The sequence below is a fragment of the Cimex lectularius genome, unplaced genomic scaffold (genome assembly GCF_000648675.2).
Source record: "Cimex lectularius strain Harlan isolate CLEC.00 unplaced genomic scaffold, Clec_2.1 scaffold198, whole genome shotgun sequence".
NCBI lineage: Eukaryota > Metazoa > Arthropoda > Insecta > Hemiptera > Cimicidae > Cimex > Cimex lectularius.
The window spans coordinates 417022-440054 of NW_019392853.1; the positions used below are offsets into that span (position 1 = coordinate 417022).

The 23033-nt window shown below is 32.9% G+C and overlaps 1 protein-coding gene across 3 annotated transcripts in view; it reads right to left on the reverse strand.

Annotated features, from left to right (window-relative positions):
- The window catches only part of LOC112127581, a 176294-nt gene that overhangs the window by 1635 nt on the left and 151626 nt on the right, over positions 1 to 23033 (reverse strand). For all 3 annotated transcript variants that reach the window (XM_024228711.1, XM_024228710.1, XM_024228712.1), the window contains exon 4: positions 41 to 155. In XM_024228711.1, coding sequence (XP_024084479.1) covers positions 41 to 155 — 115 coding nt within the window. The remainder of the gene's footprint in view (positions 1 to 40; positions 156 to 23033) is intronic.

The window sequence follows — 23033 nt, forward strand, 5'->3', positions numbered from 1 at the left end:
TTGAGGCAAGGAAAAAGAAATTAATTAATTTAAAAGTTACCTGCTGCTATGACTGTAACGACACCTGCAGGCATGCCCAGACCCAAGTTAATTTCTCCTCTCACTTCTATCAGCGCAACTGTGCCCATTATGAGAGATGTAATTCCACAGACAATCTGAAAAAAGTTTAAATTAAAATCTTTCAATTAATTAAGGTTTTTAGTTGAGATAAAAAAGTCAATGGCACGAGAGGGATTCGAACCCATGACCTTCGGCTAGATACGACGTTGCTCTACCACTTGAGCTATCATGACCTTGATTCACTTGGAGCACTAACTTCCCATCTCAACCCCACCTTTTGAATTTTAGATGGGAAGTTAGTGTCCCGAGTGAATCGAAATCACAATAGCTCAAGTGGTAGAGTAACAACGTATCTAGCCGAAGGTCGTGGGTTCGAAACCCGCTTTTGACACTGACTTTTTTTTATCTCAACTAAAAACCTTAATTAACTGAACGATATTAATTGATCAAGCAGACCACGAAACTAGTGAGTTTAAATTAAAATTTAAATGTATTTAGTTGTATACCGTGTAAAGAAGGTATGTTGTATCTTTTATTCGGACACTGCCGAATGGGACACTAATAAAAAATAATATTCAGCAGATCCTTGCTGCGCAGTGGAAATAATACAAATTAAACAAAATCCGAATTACAACGAAAATTTATATTCCTTTTTAAAAAATAAACAAACAAACTCAAAATCTTCGAAACAAAATATAAAAAAAATCTCAATCAAAATAATCATACAAAAAAGAATTAAAATATTTTCTTTTGCCAACCTGTTAACGATAGTTTATATGAAGTAGACTCTACGACTGCTTTCAAGCTACTACACGTTACGGCGAAAGCAGCGCTAGTTTTTCAAACTATTTGTTAGGCAAATGAACTATTTACATTTTTATATAATACAAATCGAAATAACAAATTAATAAAATTTTCTTGACTGAACAATTTAAACAAATAAAAAATAAGATTTTTTTTCTAAATAAATTATTGTTTGTTTGAAAATTAATAAGGTTTACTTCATTGTTAATAATAATAATTTAACTTGAAAATTACAACATAACAAAAAGATAAACAAAAAGTCAATTAAATAAAAATTGTCGTGATTTTCATGACAACCGTTAACATTGGGTGAAAGGCATTGCTAAAATTTTAATGTAATAGTAGATAATTTACATAATTTGTTTACTACTGGTCGAAGATCTGAACAGATCTCAAAATATCATGCATGTCTGACAAAATTAAAATAAAATGTATTTTTGATAGACCTTGCAAATAAAAATAGTAAAAAGAGATGTTTGGAACAATAAAGTTAATACAGGGGCCTTATTATGGTACACATAAATGAAACTGTGAGTTAGGACAATAAGGCACAAATTTTGCCAAGCATAAACCTCTAGGTCCCACACCATCAAGTTTTCAAGCAGAGATCCAAGCAATAGAACTGTGCACAACAAATACAAAACAGTAAGGTTGACAAAACATCACCCTGTCATAGTCCTCTATTAACAGTGAATAAGTTGAAGCAGCCACCTTCAACTTTATCTTTATCAGATGCATTTATAGTAATTTGGACCTTTATTATAGTTTTTTAAAACTATGGTATGTGCATTGTCTAACCACCATTTTTGTTATTGAACACATGGCTGTTCATGCTTCACTGATCAGAAATTAATTTAAATATTCTGACTCATACTTCCTGAGTCCTTGCCAGCCCATGGCTTTTTATTTCAAAATAATATAAAAAAAATTATTGACAAATGGTTTGACCCCTTGTCCATGACGACCAACTAGGTGGATGTTTGGCTCTCCTTTATGGTAAGAATTACTTTATTTTATGTAAAAGAAGAGCAATAGATGTATTTGATTATAAAACCAAAAGCGATCCTATTTTCTTTCTTTGGTACTTTTTTTCTACGAATGTTCATGTTTATGCATATTTTGACAGGCAACAACAATTTTGTTTCCGAATGAGTAAATCATTTTTCAAGCATTGTAATTTTAAATTTGGTATAAATTATGTAGCTAGGGGAAATATAATATTGCTAACGGCTAGTAGAAAATAAAACAACTGTTAAGGAATAGATTGGGTCCCAAACAATACCTGTTTATAGATAAAAAGCAAAAGATAAAGGGACTAAAGGTGCACAGATCTCAAACAGCCAAGTAGCACTGGAAGCTTTAGAATGCTCAACCTTCAGCTTAAAGCTGTTCTGGTAAATCTGGCACAATCAGAAGTAGCCCCCCCACACCATTAATAAAAAAATGTGAAAATAATACTGTTTTTGCAGCTTGTAAGTCAGCATGTGGAAAATAAATGTAAATTTGCAAGTCGTCTGCTTAAAGAAGGTAGGAACAATATTTTATGGAATTAGGAAAGTTGTTAATGTAGCAATAAAAAAGAGAAGCAGAAATACTTGATATACGATATAAAGATAGGTAAATTCCACAATAGATATTTTAGGTAACAGTAGAAGAAAGGGAGACTACTGTCACCAGTGACCCAAAAGGGAAAAAAGCTTGTTGCTTCGCTATAATTTTTTTGTACTTAGTCTGTGATGAATTGGTAGTTTTTGTTAATCTTCCTACTGACATGGATTTTTTTTTTTTGTATGGAAGGAAAACAGGTGCTACGAGATCATTTTTTAATATGATAGACCATGGCACTCTTTTCCTTTTTATTAGATTGATGCCAGCTAGAACTCTGATGACTGAGTAGGGGTTGGGAAAACGAGAATTCTGTGGGCAAGGGGTGTTTACACTCTGACAGGGAGGGATTAGATTTCCAGTCATTAATCTCTTTAGAGCCCGACGTAACCAACGATGGCAAAACATCCCTGCCTTCGAAATTTCCTAGCCTTTTCTTTGCACTAGTTTTTTCAAATGGTGTTTACCCATGAATGAGAATATAAGTCAACACGATTGACCTGCTGGAGGTAAGAACGAGTAAGCTCAAAACCCTCTGAGCAATTTTGCCTTTGACATTTCATGCACTCTATCGAGCTGTGGGTTCAATTTCTGATAAACTCTCTTTCATGCTCCCCTTCCCCAAAAAAACTTTTTTGCAAAGTTATACTTAAAAAACATGGGGTCTGTTAGTATTGCTAGTATCCTTCTCTTAGTTTTAATTATTTGGCATCATAGTGACTTATTGAAGCTGGTTCTTTCTAGATTAAATAGTCTTCTATTTGCAATCGATCCTGCTTCCCTGTGGATGAAGATGTGTAGAAGTGGTCGCTTAGTGTTGGCTGTACCCAAGGTCCTCACTGGTATACTGAGGCATGCCATCCTTTGTGTACTTAAGAACTTTTCTACTCTTAATTGGAGTTTTTACACCACACAATTGCCCTGTATCTATGGTACTTTTTTGATCAATTTGGACTGCCTGTGGTTTTACTTGTTTACTTACCCTGACCACAGTATTATGGTTGGTGGCATTTGTCGGTTTGTGGGTAGATTAGCACATGTGTAACTGATTGACATGATTTATTTATTGGGTTTATCTATTCTCGCTGATTTACTTTTCACTCATACACCTTTCGCTTCTTCTGTGAGAAATTGTGTCAATGGACATGTCTTTTATGTCTATTAAGACCATTTTTGAGATGAACACTGGGTTTTTGCTATTTCATTTTTAAACTATACTTTTACTTGAAGAATTTAATTTTCATTTGTATTTATTTTTCACAAGAGTCTACACTTTCTGTTTAAGAATCAAACTAAAATTTTATTGCATTACAGCAAATTTTCGAGGTCATTTAGTTGTTTAAAAAAAGCCAAAATTGCTGTTTTTTCAAAATCTGTTACGTTTGTTAGAACCAATCTTTTTTTACTTTTCTCAGTTTTTACCTAAAAACTTGTACCTATGGGGGTTTGTAAAAATAGTGAATCTTTAATTTTTGGCAACAATCTAAATTTGTGACAATTTTACACCTTTTTTTATACAATACAAAATTTATTTCTTCCCATTCTAAAATAATACTAATATTGATCATTACCATTATTTGTTTATTGTTGCAGAACAAAATGAACAAAGAATTGTTTCAATATAAGGAATAACAATGAGAAAAGTCTACCGAAAAGTGAAAAAATTTTTACAGAAGCTATTTTCTGAACAAGTTTAATATTTTCCAGTTGCCATTCAACTTATGTCATAAAAAATGAGCACACCGAATCTTCTTAGAGTGTTGAGTTGTTAGATGTAGCTTTACTTTGTTAAGTAGTTTTTGCTACAAATTTTTTTAAATGACGAGAGTAAGAGATTAGTTGCAAGCTCATCAATGGACCAAAACACTCGATTCACAGCTTTCAAAAAATTATTTGAAGCACTTCTAAAGCTCGACATCTCATGGGACTGGTTTAATTTTGTGTCTAAAAGGTCTTACAAGGGGGCAAGGAGGTTGGTATATCACGGATTTGGACCACACTTTTTTGGTAATTCTACACTCCAAAATATCGGACATGTATCCGCCACTTTTTGAGAATAGGCCCAGGTTTAGCCAAATTTTTTTTAAGTTAAAATTTTCCGTTTTTAAATATTTTTATTTCGGCGTTCTACTTGTTCCTATCAACTACGTTAATATATCATTTTAAAGCATTTTTTTAACATGTAGATTGCAATAAAAATATATTAGAAGCCAACAAAGTTTACCAATATCAAAAATTCTAAGAAAAATATTTTTCATGTAAACTAGATCATAAATTTTTTTTGGGAAACTAATATAAAATTTCCTTTTAGCACCTGTAGAAACCCCTAAATATAAATTTTTGTTTGAATTCTAATTTATCGATTTTTTTGACCCCTTAATTTTTCCAATTTTGAGAAATCGTTATCGGAATATCTAATTTAAAAGGCTATAATTCAAAAACGGCCAAAAGGATATTAACGTCAAACATACCATTTGAAAGAAGAGTAACGTAGCTTTTTAATGACATATGTACTATAAAAATAAATAAAAGATTTCTATAAAGAAATACATAAAATAAGAACATATTTTTGTTAGAAATTAACCTAGTTTTTTTAAATGGAAATAATAGTCTGATTAGTTATAAAATGAACTTGATAATTTTTATAAAACCATCACAATCTAAGGTTTTATAACGTAGAATTGCGACTATGAGATCAAATCCAAGTTTTGATCATTTTCTGATCTTTTTTGCTTACAGAATGTTTATTAAAATATGCCAAAAAGCAGTAATTTGTTGATTTATAAATCATACCAAATTAGAATATTCTGCGTCACATTTTTGTTTTTATCTTAACCAGCAATGAAATTAATTCACCAAAAATAATATTCTTTTAATCTCTTAATAACGATTTATGATCATTTGATTGCGACTAAAATTAGATTTTGAAAAAAGCTTCATTAACCCGATGACTGAGTTTTCCTCTCCGGCAATAAAGCCGGTATCTAAGGGTTTTATAACGCAAGAATCACGATAATGAGGTCAAATCCAAGTTTTGACCACTTTCTAATGAATTCTGCATGAATATTTTCTCTTGTTGGATATACATATATATTTTTACCTTGTATGTTTTTAAACTTAAGGCAATTAATATAAATACTCATACATTTGAAGTGGAGATTTAGGGATTTTTTAAAAAATGATTTAGAAACAGAAAATTAAGTAACATTAAATGAAAAGAAGCGTTTATTGAATAATTATGAGATATTTATGAATTTAACATAACGACTTAGTATAGGCTAAACCCGCAGAACGTTTGTGTCATGCCGAACTGTTGGTCCGTATACTTTGATACAACTTTCGCGGAAATCGATGAAAATAATTTTTTGACTGATAATTTCGACGACCGACATTCCTATTGCAAGCTCACACCTTTTTTCATGATAATTGTTTTAAAGAATAAAATTGGCCAATATGCTAGACCATAAGGCCAAAAAAAAAAAAAAAAAAAAAAGAATAAAATCGGACTATTATTTCCATATAAAAACGAGGTTAATTTTTGACCAAAATATTTTTAGTATTTTCTTATAAATTTTTTTAAATATCTTTTTATGGTACATACTTCGTTAAGTTCTCTTCTTTCGAATGGTATGTTTGACGTTAAAATCCTTTTAGGCGTTTTTAAATTATAGCCGTTTCAATCATATATTTGGAGAACTACTTAAAAATCGGAAAAATTTTAGGATTCAAAAAATTGATAAATTTCAAACAAAAAATCATTTTTAGGGGTCTCTAGAGATGTTAAAACACAATTTCATATTATTTTCACGAAATAAATTTTTTTGACCTGGTTTATTTGAATAATATTTGGTATTTAGAAAGTTTTTGATCATTTAAAAACATCGATAACTTTTACTACATTTTTGTTGCAATCTATATAAAAATGTTGTAAAACGATATATTCACATAGTTGATTTGAATAAGTAGAACGGCGAAATAAAAAGATTAAAAAATGGAAAATTTCAACTTAAATTTTTTTTGGCCAAATCAGGGCCTATTCACAAGAAGTGGCGGATACGTGTCCGATTCGATATTTTGGAGTGTAGAATCATCAAAAAATGTTTGGTCCAAATTCGTGACACTCAACCTGATCGACCCCTTGTTACGCTAATTTAAAATGGTTATTTTGTCCAAAAATTATAACAGTTGGAATAAACAATGATCTGTTATGTCAGCATTTACATTGTTCTTGATTCTATTGTTTCTCCATTGTATTTAACAAATTAACTGTTTAATTTTTAATTGTACGTTGAATTTCGAATTAGGAAAATGTATGGTTTTACATAAACATTTGTAACAATAGAAATACCGATATACGACAGGTTGTGTAACAATACTCGATTGCTTCAGGAGATAAGGGAGGCCGACAAAAAGCTTCACAAGGATTGATTTGTGTATTTTATCGTAGCTGGGCGAGAGGCGATAGTGAAATACTATTCAAGCACGAGAGAATATTTTTTGAAGATAAATTTTTAATATTTTTTCCAGGATGCGCAGTCACTAAAACACAAACAGAATATTTAGAGCAGTAATACGATACCATTTTGAATACGCTTGGTTCCAAACTTTTAGATCTCTGAGATAACTTTGAATTAGTGATCCTTAATGGTAATGGTTAATAATTTCTGGTGATTTGGAGGGCGAATTTAATTTTATTAATAATAGAGTCGCTTCAGTGATTGATTTATATTGTATATATTTTGAATGCCTTGCCCTTATTGAAGAATTCAGAGTACTCCCTGAACTGTTTTCAGATCATCTTCCGCTATCTCTCACATAGAAAATTGGTTTAATTTCTCCTGTTTATGAGTATTTACCTGTTCTATCCCAGATGATTGTTAATAAGAAAACTGTTAGTTTATACAAAAGTAACTTAGAAATGTTTATTTCCAATACCGATATGGAAATTTTACAAACTGACCCCTCAACTCTGTGAATGTGTTGATAGATTTTATTGGGTTGGTGTAAAATTAATGCAGATTTTGAAAATTTGTTTTATTTTCGAAGGTACTTGTCATGTAAAAAAAGCTAAATCCTCAAATCTAATTTATGGATTATAATAAATACTTTTAACTGTTATCTTTTATACAAAACATATAGTTTATATTGAATTTTTATAAGGGTGAGAACCTCCAACATTAAATATGCCCAATCTAGATTTTCGTCAAATTTATTTCTACTAATTTAAACTTGGGCGAAGTGCGGCCCAAACCGCGCCTAACGTCAATACAGTTTGGAGGAAGGGAAGCTTTAACGAATGCACGGTGAAGCGATGGGATCTCGAAGACAGTGAAGGTCGTGGTAGGCCTTCAGTCGTGGACGACCAACTCAAAACGTTGATTGAAGAAAATTCACCTAGGACAACACGGGGAATTGCGGAAGAGCTTAGTGAGTAAAGAAGCTCGACAAGTGAGCACCGCACGAACTAACAAAAGCTTAAAGAAATCGACGCCTTGAAACTTGCACATCTCTTCTGTTGCGCCACCAAAATGATCCATTTCTGATCGAATCATAATGCGCGATGAGAAATGGATTCTGTTCGATAACAGGATGCGTATAGGCCAGCGGTTGGACAACGATGAAGTGCCCAAACACGTCCAGAAACCAAATTTGAACCCAAAAAAGTTATGGAGACAGTTTTGTGGTGTTCTGCTGGGGTGTTCTCTATAATTTCCCGAATTATGGTGAAACTATCACAGCGGAGAAATATTGCCAAGAAATTGACAAAAAATTGCAACGTCTTTTTCCAGAATTGGTGAAATTGGCCGATTCTTCTTCACGATAATGACAGGCCACGTGTCGCAATGCTAACCCTGCGGGAACCTAAGGACTTAAGGCAGAAACACACTTACCCGATGCTACGCCATACGACGCTACCCGACGCAATTCCAAACTCCGATTTTCCATAAGGTTGCATTACCCCCGTGCACATCTACCCGATGCTATGCCACGCTACCCTACCCGACGCTCTGCGATCCCCACTGTCCAGATTTTCGTCGGGTCGCATCGAGTACAGTCGAAGACAAAAGAACCGGACACTCATATTTTTATTCAAACTACATGTATTATTGTCGTTATATTAATTACAACATACTTATTTTAATATAAACCAAATTAACTGTGATTAAAAATTAATTAGTTTTTATTTAAAAAATTAATTTTAATGGTTTGGTAGAAAATTAATCAAAACACCGGAATACGATTTTTTGATATAATGAATTTAACTAACAATTTATTGTACTCGCTTCGGCGGTACATATACTAAAATTGGAACAATTTATTACACGGTTTTGCTCATAAAATTTAATTAACAATTTATTTCATAGTTTTGCTCGTAAAATTACACCATTTTGTAATGTCGGGTAGCCGAGTGGTTAGCATGAGAGACTCTCACACCTTTGTCGTGGGTTCGATTCCCACCGTCGCCTCTGGCCCTTTTTTCACGATAACCCCCCCAATTTGAACACACATATAAGAATTGTCACCATGGCTAATATGCATAGCTCATAACGAAAAAAAATTCCGAATTATGGTGAAACTATCACAGAGGAGAAATATTGATAAAAAATTGCAACGTTTTTTCCAGAATTGGTGGAATTGGCCGATTCTTCTTCACGATAAGGCCACAGGTCGCAATGCCAACCCTGAGGAAACTTAAGGACTTAAGATATGAACCCTTACCTCACATTGCACATTTACTCGACCTCTCGCCTACAAACTTTCACTTTTTTAAGCATTTTGATCTCTTCTGATTGGATAAATTGTTAAGAGAACGCGGTGAAACTGAAAACGCCTTTTAAGACTTTATTGTGACTCGAACATAAAGATTTTTATGTCTTAGCAGAAGAAGAGTCAGCTTTCATTACTTTTATAGAAGATCGGAATAGTTCGTTCATCGGGAAGAGTCTGTGAGGATGGCTATGCAGTCTGAGCACTTTCTTCTATGGATAGATACCTTTTGGAGTCAGATATTGAGTGTTTTTGGCTGCAGTGACTCTGGATTGGATCTCGGTCAATTAAGGTAGTTGTTCAAGCTGAGAGGGGAATTGTTATTTTTCATTATTTGCCCTGGTTGAAGAAGGATCCTATCAGAGAAAGATGTTATTGCAATTTGAATGCCAGGGAGGCTTTTCATTATTTCCTTTGTGAATGCCCTGTGGTGGCCGAAGTTCACCAGCTCTACATGGGAAGTAGCTCTCTCGCTGGTCCTCGGCTCTGTAAACCTCTAATTTGTTGAGAAAGGCCTGGGAATACTGGTAGAATTTAATTAAGGAGTTTAATTGTACTAATTTTGTTCCTCGTTGTTAAATTAGTATATTAGTTTTTAAAGAAATGATATTTCCTATTTTAAGATTAATTTTGCATTACTTGGTAGGGAAAAATACGATTTTTAATTCTAGATTATTATTTTGATTTATGTATTTTTTATAGCCACTGGAGAATTCCAAACTCCTGCAGATGCCGTTTTGCCATTCTTAAAATTTATTGTAAATCGTTCTTATGTTTAATAATAAGTACATTCTTATCCTTCTTCTCCTAGTTAGAGCAATGTTTGTCCTGTTGATTTATTCCAAGGAGAATATGGTATGATAGAAGAAATAAGATTGAGATAAAAACAGCGAGACAAGGCGGACCGGGATATCACGATTTATTTGCGTTCAAAGTGATGAAATAAAAATCCAGATGGAATTGAAGCCGTTGTGTTGAAGGAATTTGTACTGAATTAAAATTTCTATTTTACAAGACGTAAAGCAATGTTTTTCACGACGGCGAATGAGGGAATTTTTTATACGTACTTCATGCATTTCACAGGAAGGATCGACTGTATAGTGGATTTCCATCTACTTCTGTAAGCATTAACGATAAAAGTTGGCACATAAAAGTTTACAAGTTTCCAGTCTCCGGGGAGTACGGTTTTATAATTTTTTTACTCTTTTATCTTTGAAGAATGCTTCTTTTATTCAATCAAGAATCAATACCTGAAAAAAAGGCCAGTTGATTTTTGTGCCTTATTTACTGGTGTCGATCTTCGATCTTCAGGCTTAGTTGATTGTGCATTTTTTCCTGACCTTTTCTAATAATGAAAAAACACAAAAGAAACCGAATTTTTCACCACGGAATATCGCTAGGACATGAGATTAGCTGCGGATTGCATCTGCCAGCCGGGGGAAGCTGAGATTAGGGCAATCTAGGACAGATTGGACTTCCCTTAATCGTACAAGAACTGCAAGTAATAAGGTTTTACGTTCTTCCCTGGCGCATCTTCTGTTTATTTACACTTTTTTTTTTGTTCGTTTGGTATTTTCACCTGATGATAGTTTGCACTGGTGGTAATTGAATTAATTAAACCTGAGAGGCTTATGGACTAGTCCGAGATGCCTGGATGTGCCCAAGCTTGGGATTTAATTAATCCTATTATTACATCTTGTAGGCGAGAGAGCTAAGTGGAACCAGGTTTTCTTCCCACTGAACTAATTTTAATTCAAATGCTTTCATTTAAACACAAATAAAAGCGCATCATCGTTTACAGTATTTGGCTATTTCACGACTTTCTGAAAGTTTTCCTTTCCGTTTAATTAAAAAAAATACAGTTATAAATTTATTATTTAAAAAATAGGGTGGGCCAATTTAAAATATAATTAAAGTTGGTTTAGTTTGGTCCTGTGACTGATCACGCAGACTTCAAGAAGAAATCTCACTATGTAGTTGACTATTTATAACGAGTGATAAAGTTATTATTATGAAAAATATAATAATGTAAATTAAGGTTTGCTCCTGATAAGTATATAATGAATTTTCTTTGCCCTACATTCTTGGGGGAAAATAATGAAATTATTTTCCTTATGAAAAAAGATGAATAAAGAAACTTTGCATATAAAGTAAAAATTATTTTGGAATTATTTACATTATTATTTATTTATGAACGTATCAGTTGCAATATCAGTCTGACTCCCAGAAAGATTAAAAAAAAAAAAATAATGGTGTTTAAGAATAGGCTATACACGGTTGACACACGGGCACCTGTTCTTGGGCCAAAGTCCGCGCAGGTGCCCCTTATGCAGAGAAAGGTTGCTCGATGTGTCCCACATACTGGAAACATGTGATGCCTTAGCGCCCTACAGGGAGCGTGTAGGCATGCCATAAAATGTGAAAATGGCACTGCAGCGGGTTTCTGGGTCCCCTGTTCCGCTTTTTGGGGGAAATTGGTTTTTTCTATTGTATATAATATGTCTTATGTGTTGTGTGTCTATTTGTTTTGTCTGAGTGCATGTATTTATTAGCGTGAATGGCGAGGGGTGAGGGTGAAATATAACGTCATCAACGAGAGCGTATGAGTGTGTGTTCGGGATCGATGGCGGAATATTTATAAAAGCACTCCATCGACCCCAATCTAGATTAGTTTAAGCATAGGTCGGTGGAGGAATTTCAAGTACTCCACCGACCAAACAGAATGAGTGTCCTGTACGAATGTATTTATTTGTATTAATGTAGTGTTTGAAATGGTAACTAGAATATAGACTTAGTTGGGGGCTGAAATGACCTAGATGTCGGAAGCTCCAGCCAAAAAAAATAAAATAAAATAATAATAATAATGAAAAAATAGAATATATAACATAAAAACATCTTTCAAACTTGCAATTCGCATATTGAATGTTGGATATGTAACCTTACCCAAACCCTACCTGAATTAACCTAACCTAACCCGTTTTAAATCCTACCAAACTAACCTGTTCTAACCCTACCTACCAACAGGAAACAATATGATAACTGAAAAGCATGCCAGTCAATGATGACACTATTTGGTCGAAAGAACTGCTCTAAAATGAACAAACACCGTAGCCTATTAATGAGCGTTAATAGCGTTGTTTTGAGCTTTGTGGTTAGAAAATTAAAGTTTTAAATAAAAAAAAATTCACTCCGGTTTACGGAAAAACACAATCATGGACGTGTAACCAAACCCATCCTTAACCCAAAACCTAGCTTTTCTGACCAAACTCGTCTCTAACTTTTCAGATACAGGCAAAAGATTTCATCACGCCAAAGCTTAAAACAGGCCTGATACAGCAAAGCTCTAAATAACCTAGTATTTTTGCAAATTGACTGTACTTAGCCGACCTAATAGATAGACTCACTATTGAGGGTGGCACAGAAGATATAACACTCGTCTTAATATAAAAGGTTTCTATTCAAGATTTTAAATAATAAGCTCATTAATCATGTTACTTAACTAAGAATTTAATACAAATCGAAGGACTTATGCGGCTGGTAAAAACTTCAAGGTAGATAGTAACACATGTAGTGACAATATTAGAAAAATAACAGAAGTCCTCTTGTGCTCTCAAAACAAAGACTGAATGGACTTATTTAGGAAAAAAGGCTATTTTACGTTATTTTCTTGTGAAGAAAGTACAAAATCTGTTTTAAAAATGTTACGCAAAAACATATTCTGGAGAGTTTTTTCTTATGCTAAAAAGGTTTTTTTTTTAAACTGACGCGCGAATATTTCTTGTGTGAAGCTACTTTGTACCTAATTAAGCTGGCTAAAACACAAGACCCTTACTCTTGAAAACATTTTAACACAAATTCATAAATGAAAGCTAAAAGAAGTTTATTATTTTTATAATTCACGTAATTACGTTTTGATTTGTTTCTTAGAATAAAACTGCGGTTTATAAATCTGCTAAATGTAAAATTTACATAATATTTTTTAATAAACAAATTTTACTTTCGGAAAACTAATGGGAAACAGTGATTTTATTCATGATGAAACTTTATTATCACAGTTTGAGCGACGAGGCTTTATTTCAAAAATAAATTTATTTATTTGATCTAAAAGTGAACCGTATATTGTATAACCTTTACTCGTTTTTATTGTACGCAAGTTTTTATTTAAAACATACACTACACGTGACGAAAAAACTATTCAATTTCTGTTGAAATAGCTGAAATAAAAATAACCATGACTGAATTCAGTCGACTACTTACCGAAACAAACTCCTTCTGGATAAAAGTAAACCTTTAATAATAGAGCTTTCGCTACTGCTTTATTATATAGGAATAAAATCTTAGAAAGGAAGAAAATGTTTTTAAGAGAATAATATTATAATTTGACTGAAAAACTGCATTACGTAGAAAAAAAATATGGAGAATTGTATGGAAATTTTAGTCTGACTGACAATAACGCCAAAAACAACTTTTTTAAATAAGCTTATTCGCACTTGAGAGCCATAAATATCTCATTGCTTATTTATTAATATCTTGATTACTTATATGAATTCGGACGTACAATATATAGTAATTTTGTGAAGGATGTGTTATCTTTTACAAAAAGTGAATCGACATACTAAACCCAACTCAATTATTTCTAGTACATAATGATATGTAAAGGTTAAAAATCTTTAATAAAAGGGATTTGTGTCATATATTTTTTGTGGAAGCCTAAAATAGTTCGTTAAAAATAGGCCATCTGTTTTTTATCCAATTAAAAGTAATAATGATAAAAAAATTATATCGAAAGGACGATAATAATAGACTATTATCATTACTTGTTGATTTGATAACTAATCATTAGGACTTTCGTAACAACTTTTATTAGCCAAATAATGGGCAATACGGCGCATTTAGATTAATTGTTATGAAAAGTATGATCATCATGATAGAAAAGTATGTTTTACCATCAGTAGTCCAATTTTTGATAAAAGAGGTCACTTTGAAGGCGTCGACACTATGCAAAACCCACATCACACGAAGGTCTTGCAAAATGGTGTCTCTAAACCAGGACAATATATTTTAACCTTTGCTACTAATTTGAATGAAAAATTTAAGTCATTAGAATGAAAAACTTCACATCAAAAGTAGGAATAAGAACCAATTTACGGTAATTTGAACAAAGAAAATATTCAAAGGTAAAATCGACAAATTTAAGAAATTAAAATATATCTTTTTTTTGTGTGGTGATTAGTGACCGTTAATATATCATTTTTGTTACTACCACCCGCAACTCAATTATAAAATAATTTCGTACGCGTCCTCAATCAAATTGCTTCACAGTAATATAGAAAAAAATAATCCCATACAATTTTACCAAATGAATGTCAGTCAACTAGAATTAAATTCAAAAATGCCTAATATTCTCTGCGCCAAGCCGACCAACGCATCCTTCCTAATTCAACCCTTTTAAAATAATAACATGTGGGGGAACAGGGCTATAAAAAATACAAAAGCTAAGCGTTTTTTTATGGAGAGTGTTCTGGGCTTATAAATTATTCAACTCCGTAATAACCAGCTGTATGTGCAACTTAACAGCCCTCTGGACGTTTAACGAGAGAACTTTCATAAAGAAAAATTTAATCTAATTGTAATCATTCAACCAAAAACACACACACGCACACACACAAACACACAGGGCGATTCACAAACTATGCGCGAAACTCAAGAAGATGATTTTTCAGATTATTTGCAACATAAAGTACTCTACACGTTTTAAAAAAATTGTCAGTAGTTTCGGAGATATTTATAAATTAATTTATTTTCTTGAAAACGCTGGCTTTTAGCTTAAAACCGTCCTTGCTCTTTAAGGTGTAGCAAATCTGATAGCACCATTAGAAAGAGGGATAAATTTCCCATTATATAGTGATGAATAAGTTTTTTAATGATTCCTTTAAGCATTTCCTTTTGTGTTTAATCATAAAACAATCCAGTTTTTGTCATTTCAGCTGGTGTTTTAAAGTGCATTTAAACCTGAACAATTTGCAACTATGGGCCATTCATGTAAGAAAAACTTCTTCATATAAAGCCTACAACGGAAACTAGACCAGAAAGAACTAATAATACCAGGAAAATACCAGGAATAAACAATAAATGCATTAACACATTAAAGAAAAAAAAGGCTAAATTTATTCCAACATTTTTATTTTTTTTGTGGTAGTTATTGAATCTGAAAAGAACCTCGAAAGCCGTGCGAATAGCGTTAAAACAATAAGACAAGCCTTCTTCTGATTCGAGCCGTTGTTCTCAATTTCGTTAGTTTCTCCCCCCCGTCATCCGGTCCCATCGATAAATTTCGTTTTTTCAAATCTAATTTTATCAGAAAGGGCCTGAAAGGGCTGATTTCCTTAGGAATAATGCTGTGACAAAATCCACACGGTAAACCTTTGGAGGTTCTTGAAATAAAGTCTCTTCCGGAGAGTGCTTTTACTCGAAATCGCTAGAGTAAGATGAACCATTATTTTCAAGCTAGATTATTTCTTTTATACCATAATAATACATTATGGACAAAAATAGCAGATATGTATGCCAAGGAATATAATAACACGACTCACAGCACAACAGAATTTTCTCCTGGTTATTTATGTCGCTGTCATTGAAGAAAAAAAACAACAACTTTTTCTGAAGCAGATAATTTTTTCTTGATAGCATACTGATATTAAGTAATGAATTAAAGTAACGTATCAAAATGTGCAAACTTCCCAAACACTGTCCATGTTTCATTCGGAAATCCATGCAATAGAGGTTTAGCATTACGATGGCCTACAGGTGTTTTTCTAATCAAAAACTATTTGGTCGCGTAAAGAAAAATCACTATTCGTTAATTCGGGCGTTTTTCTGTGATAACTCTTTGTCTAGTTACAAATATTAATTGATATAATTAATCAGAACAAGAAGGAAACTATTTATAATTAAAAAGTGGTTTCTAATTTCACTAAATACTTTACCTCTTTGCGCAAAGTCTATAGTTGAAAGTCATAAATTTTGCCTTGTTTGGATTTCTGGCTGTTATATAATGATCAAAGGTCAATTGTATTTTATTGACCCTTTAATATTTTTTATTGATTTACAATATAATATACATACGTTATTAAAGAAATGTGAGTTAAAGTTGGCATCTTAAAACCAAAAAAGAGCATATGAAAAATTGTGAAATTTCCTTTTTAAGTCTGCGGGTGATGAACCGCTTGGTTGTTTCTGTTTTCGTTAACCAATGAATACGGCGAGAAGTCGAATAGAATCTGACGGAACAAAACAACAGGTTAAAGGAGTTGAATCTGACTGAAATAGTAAAGTTTCTGAAAGATAAAAGTAAATTTGTTTGCGAGACCAGGGATTGCGCAGGGTTTAGGTACGGTTAGGTTAGGTTGGTTTAGGTTACGTTGGATTGGATTAGGTTAGGTTACGACAGTTTAGGTTATGAGGGGTCCGGTTGGTTAGCTTAGGAGGGAGTGCGCATGGGTTGGGTTCGGTTAGGTCGGTTTAGATTAAGTTAGTTTACGACCGTTATGAGTGGTTTGGTTAAGTCAGGCTGAGTTGGGTTAGGTTAGGTTGTTTTGGATTAGGGCTGAATAGAAAAGATTAGTTATGGAATTCGTTGGATTAGGCGAGATTATGTACCTGTGAGAAATTATGGGCGATTTTTGTAATTACTCATAAGTTCGAAAAGTCCAACCCATATCTTTGACTCAATAGTAAAATCACAAATATTATACTTCGCAGATTTGTCCTGATAAGAAAATAAAAGAGAAGAACCAGCAACAGGAAAGAGGACATAAATATTGGTATATAGCCATTATTTTTTAATAAACCGGCTAGACATTCAGCACTAGAGTACCGTGAGTTTATTTTCCGTTCCTAATTCAATGATAAATTACTTACGAAATGTTGAAGAAAAGTACTTTCAACATTATGATTTTATTACAATTAATTAAGGTTTTTAATTGAGATAAAAAAGTCAGTGTCACGAGCGGGATTCGAACCCACGATCTTCGGCTAGATACGCCGCTGCTCTACCACTTGAGCTATCGTGACCTCGATCCTTTTTTACCTCAACTAAAAATCTTAATTAATTGAAATAAAAATTAAATTTAAACTTATTCATATTAATGACATTAGACGTCCAAATTTTATGTTCATCACCACAACCAAATTTAACTCATATAAGTATTTCGTACGCATTCGTACTATACGAGTCCCCTAGCGAATTCAATGTTTCCAAACTTTATGATACCAACTTAGTCAATAAATTTAATAAAACAACAACTGGGAGCGGGGGTAGTAAAAACTCAGGGGTTCTGTTGTTCATTGAAAAGACAGTTGTAACATGTTATCCCAGACGGCTATAAACCCGGGCCTCCTGGTTTCATCAAATTTTCATAAAACTAGGTCAAACCTTGGTTTAAATTAGAAAAAAAAGTTTCTTTACTGGTTGTTGGCGGGTCCAGCTCAACACAGCGTTTGCCTGTAACAGGGTTGCGGTAACGTGCCTTTCAAGAAATTTAAATAATTGCAAAGATCACCGATCATAAACTTGATTATGTAATCAGACATAAGTTTCAAAATGTTGCTACGATTGAAACAAATTTGTTTGAAAAATCAACTTACTGAAAAACCTCTTCGGTTATTTGTTTTTTAAGAGAAGATATTAAACGAAAACTTCATTTTTTGAGACATCTGATTGCCTCACGTGAATTGTACGATAAAATTTAGTTGAACAATAAGTAAGACTTAAAAAGAAAAGGCAACACATAACATATAATATAGTCTTTTTTTAATATTTTGGCATCCTTGTTCAATTTGTTTGGACTCAGTTGAACTACAATGTAACAAAACAGTCATAAGATTTCCTGAACAAATGCTATTAAGTTGTTAGGTTTGATTAAAGTTAAACTAACTTTCTAAAAATGCGACTAGACCTTAAATACAACAATAGACATATTCAAATATCCTTTTTAAAAAGATAGTTCCTACTTCATTATCATTTCTATATTCAAATATTGTTATATTACCTTTAGAGTATTGTATCGAATAAGATTACTATTTAATGACAATGCAACGGCTCAAAAGCTATATTTTTCGACTTTTATAAATTATTATTGGGTTGTCCGGAAAATAATGCAGGATTTTGGTATTAAACAAAAAAAAAGAAACTAGTTACTTTAAAGCAATGTTCTTTAATCAAAATAATTTCCCATACTCTCAATACATTTCTCCCAACGTGTTGGTAACTTATTAATTCCGTCTGAGTAGAATTCAGAATTTTTAGAATTGATAAAGTCAATAAATGCATTTTCCAGTTCCGTTTGATTTTTGAATATTATGTGTTGTAAGTAGTGGTCCAGGTGTCTAAAAAAATGGTAGTCAGTAGGCGAGAGGTCCGGAGAGTAGGGTGGGTGAGGCAAAGTTTCATAGCCAAGCTCCAATAATTTTTGTGACGTTACACGTGACACATGTGGTCGAGCGTTGTCATGCAACAAAATGGGCCCTTTCCGATTGACCAAAGAGGGCTTCATTACTGCCAATTTCTGATGCATGGTATTAATTTGGTTACAGTATGATTCAGCATTGATGGTTTCGCCAGGATTTAAGAAGCTGTAGTGTATTAAACCAAATGAAGCCCACCATACCGTAACCATTACCTTTTTTTGATGAGTTGGGGGCTTTGGAAAATGTATTGGAGCTTCTCCTTTGTCGAGCCACTGTCCAGAACGTCTAGTGTTATCGTAGAGAATCCACTTTTCGTCACATGTAACAATTCTGGCCAGAAATGGGTCATTTTTGTTTCGACAAAGAAGTGATGCACAAACATCAAAGCGCTGATTTTTTTGGCGATCGTTTAATGAGTGTGGAACCCAATTTTCGAGTTTTTTCACTTTTCCAATCGCCTTGAGGTGGTCAGCGACGGTCGTTTTACTGACTTTGAGTTGCTCTGCAAGTTCTCGAACAGTTGTTTTGGGGTTTTCTTCCACCACTGATCGCAGAACATCATCATTAAGAGAGGAAGGCCTTCCACGACCTTCTTCATCTTCAAGGCTGAAATCTCCCTCCCGAAATTTTTTAAACCACCTTTGCACAGTGCACTCATTAACACAACCCTCGCCCCAGACTTGGTTAATGTTTCTAGCCGTTTGGGCTCCGCTTCGGCCGAGTTTAAACTCGTAAAAGAAAATCGTACGAAATTCTCGCTTTGACATTATAAGGATGACTGAATTATTTCCAAGTAGCGGAATGCTACAGAGGTAAAAAAACAATATCATTTGGAAGAGGATTAATAAGTGTTGACATTCATACAAATGAGTAATCCTGTAAACGTAAACAGAATATTTTATATAGATTTTTTTTAATGAAAACTTAAAATCCTGCATTATTTTCCGGACAACCCAATATATTCATTCATTAAGTTCTACTTATTTGCGTTCTTGGGTTTAATTCGATTCTAATTTATATTTTATTTTCAGTCGGTATAAACTGAAATTTTTATATTACAAGTTTACTTGTAAAATGCATAATTCTTTGAAAATAAATGCAGTATTTACTCAGATTTTATTGCTAAAGAAAGATTAAGAAAATTTCTTTCATTATTCAGAAACTATAAATGGAAATGGCAATGCAATTTTATGCTAAAACGAGCAATGTGCCTGTAATTGTGCTGACATCAATTTCGGATAAAATACTTAATTATTGCGAATTCCAGATACCGAGCTCCATTCGCAAGAATTGTATCACCGTTTAAAAGTTTAATTGAATTTTCTTGTATTACCCGAGAGAATAAGATGTAACAAGGTAAAGGGCAGATAAACATTAATTTAAATAAGTACTCAAGTGTATTATTTTTTTATTTGTCTTTTTATCTATCATATATTTTCTTATGCTTATTTTTCACAGGGTATATTTTCTCTTTTTCGTTATCTTTTTTCTCCCTGTCTCTTTCTCCCCCTTTTTTCTTGTTGTTGACTTTGTTTCTCTCTAACTCGCTCTTCCCCCATCTCTATGCATCACGATTTTCATTTATTTCTGTATTTCTCTCCATAGGTGAGTAGACAGACCTCTTTTTCTTTCTCTCTCTTTCTTTATCTATCTATCTTTACAATTTATGATTATTTGGAGGTCGTGAGATGCGGTCTGGTGTGACGTAGGTTTTAGAAAAACATTTTCTTTAGTGCCAACGTTTCGATCTTTATTGAGATCATCTTCAGGGCTTGGGATTTATAAACATTGTTTGGATTTTACAAATACATGTAGGATGTAAAACAATGAATTTATACAATGCTAGAAATTTTAGATACAACCAAAGTATTTGTACTCACTCAAAGTGTTTGTTTTCCGTGTAGATGTGTCATTCTTGTGTGTCGTGTTGAGAGTGCCAGTGAGATATTGATGTTTTATGTTTATATACGTTGGATTTTGAAGGGGTGGGGAAGCAAGTCGGTATAGAAAGACATTTTTATATAAGGAGACGGATTCTTTGAGGTGAAAGGAAAAAATGGATAATGGTTCGGCCAAATTATCCTTTCAGGATTATATAGACGGGGATAATTAGGGAAAGGAAAGCTAAATTGTTGAAAAATTAGACTATGTAGAAATGATGTGTGGAATGTGATATTTGTTTCATATGTTGTAATATATGTTTTGTTTAACGTGATGATGATATATGTGTGTTATCAATATTGAATTTGATTAATGATATTATATTAGCGTAGCTGCGACCGGGTTTACACACCCTTTTTTCACGTCTTACATGTATTTGTAAAATTTAAACAATCTCAATTAATTAATCTTTATGTAAGATATTAGTTCAGATAAAAACTTAGTGTCACTAGCGGGATTCGAATCTCAGGCTCTGAAGATGATCTCAATAAATATCGAAACGTTGGCACAGTAAAGAAAATGTTTTTCTAAAATCTACGTCACACCAGACCGCATCTCACGACCTCCAAATAATCATTAAATAACGGTCACTAAACACCACACATTTACTATTTATGTTTATACAAATCACTTCTTTCTCTCGGTTTCTATTTAATTGTCTATGCAACTATCCATCACAATTTCTCTCTCTCTCTCTCTCTCTCTCTCTCTCTCTCTCTCTCTCTCTCGGGAAAGTTGTATTTCTCTTTCTCTCTGCTAAAATGATTGAGTCCGGATTATTAAGGGTGTGGTTATATAAAAATTTTAAAAGGACTTTTTGATATCAAACACTATATTTTAATAATAAGTAAACCAAAAATGGTTTAAATGAAGGGCCAAGATAGATTAGAAAAAGTAATTTGATCGATATTCCAATACCTTTTTACGTTGTAGAACTAAACATTATTTGGTTATACGTGTATTGTTCTTTATTTATTCTTCTAATGTTAAATCATATAATTTATTTGTACATTTTATTTTTGGAACCTAAACAAATGTAAATAAACTTGGTAGAAGCTTTTCATATTTTTATTTTGGCAAAGAAAAGCCGTATAACCCAAATGTGCTGTAAATACTTGTACTTTAACAACTTGTTATTCTTTGTGATTTTCGGTTATGAATGTATCTGTTTTCTTTCTCAAAATAGAGTATGAGGTTAATAAAATGTTTGGTTCTTTTCATACTAAAAAATCGAGCGTCCAATTATAATCCGTGTCAATTTTTTATGTATTATTCTATTGTACCTTTATTACACATAGTACGCTTGCATAAATTTGGCGTCTGTAAAAGGGGGAATTTTAATACTTTTATCCTATTTCTAAAACGCGTGAATATTTCATAAGGACTCCAGGGAGCTTGACAAACGGATCATGTTTTTATAAATAATCTTTTACCCGGTCGAGCCGTCTTTTTGTGAATCGAGATTTATTCATCTCCGTCGCCTCTGTAAATCCACGTTGTTTCTGGCCTAGGACAATATAAATTTAAAGGGCGGGGCGGCGCCACGGTTAAGGGCCCGCAAAGAAGTATATCGGTTGTGACATGTTGGAAAGTGAAGATATACTACACTTCAGGGTCTCGTCCGGACTTCCTTTTTTACTTCTAACCCCTTTTTGTTTTCCTTTTCACCCCATTAGATCTTACAAAGTCTTTTATTCGGACGAAAAACATTCATAACATCCTTTTCTTTTTGTCTTAGCGGGAAAAGTGAGAAATACCCTAATAAGCTTAGATTTCATTGTGTGAGATCAGCTACTTTTATCTGGACAGACATTTACAAATGCACTTCTGTTTTTTGTTCAATTAAAGGTAATAATGATAAAAAATTTATAATGAATGGACGATAAAAATATACTATTATCATTACTTGTTTATTTGATAACTAATCATTAGGACTTTCCTATCAAAATGCACAAACTTTTCGAAATAGGTTTTATTAGCCAAATAATGGTGTAAAACAGTGCAGTTCGATAATTTGTATGAAAAATATGATCATCGTGATAGACAAGTATATTTTACCATCTTCAGTAGGTTCAATTCTAGAAAAAATTGTAAAAACTCACTTTCAAGGCGTCAACAGTATGCTAAACCCACATGACACGAAGGTCTTGCAAAATGGTGTCTCTGAACCAGAACATATCTATTTTCTGCTAGTCCAAATTAGAAGCATTATAATTAAAAACTTCACATTAAAAGTAGAAATAAGAAGCAATTGTGTTATAGTTCCAAGCCTTAAGCTTATACATTAGATTTGAAATGACTGCCACGAATAAAAAGCATAAAGGACTGTAATAATCGATGTTTTACAGGACTACATAATCGATGCTAAATTATGTGAAATGTAAAAT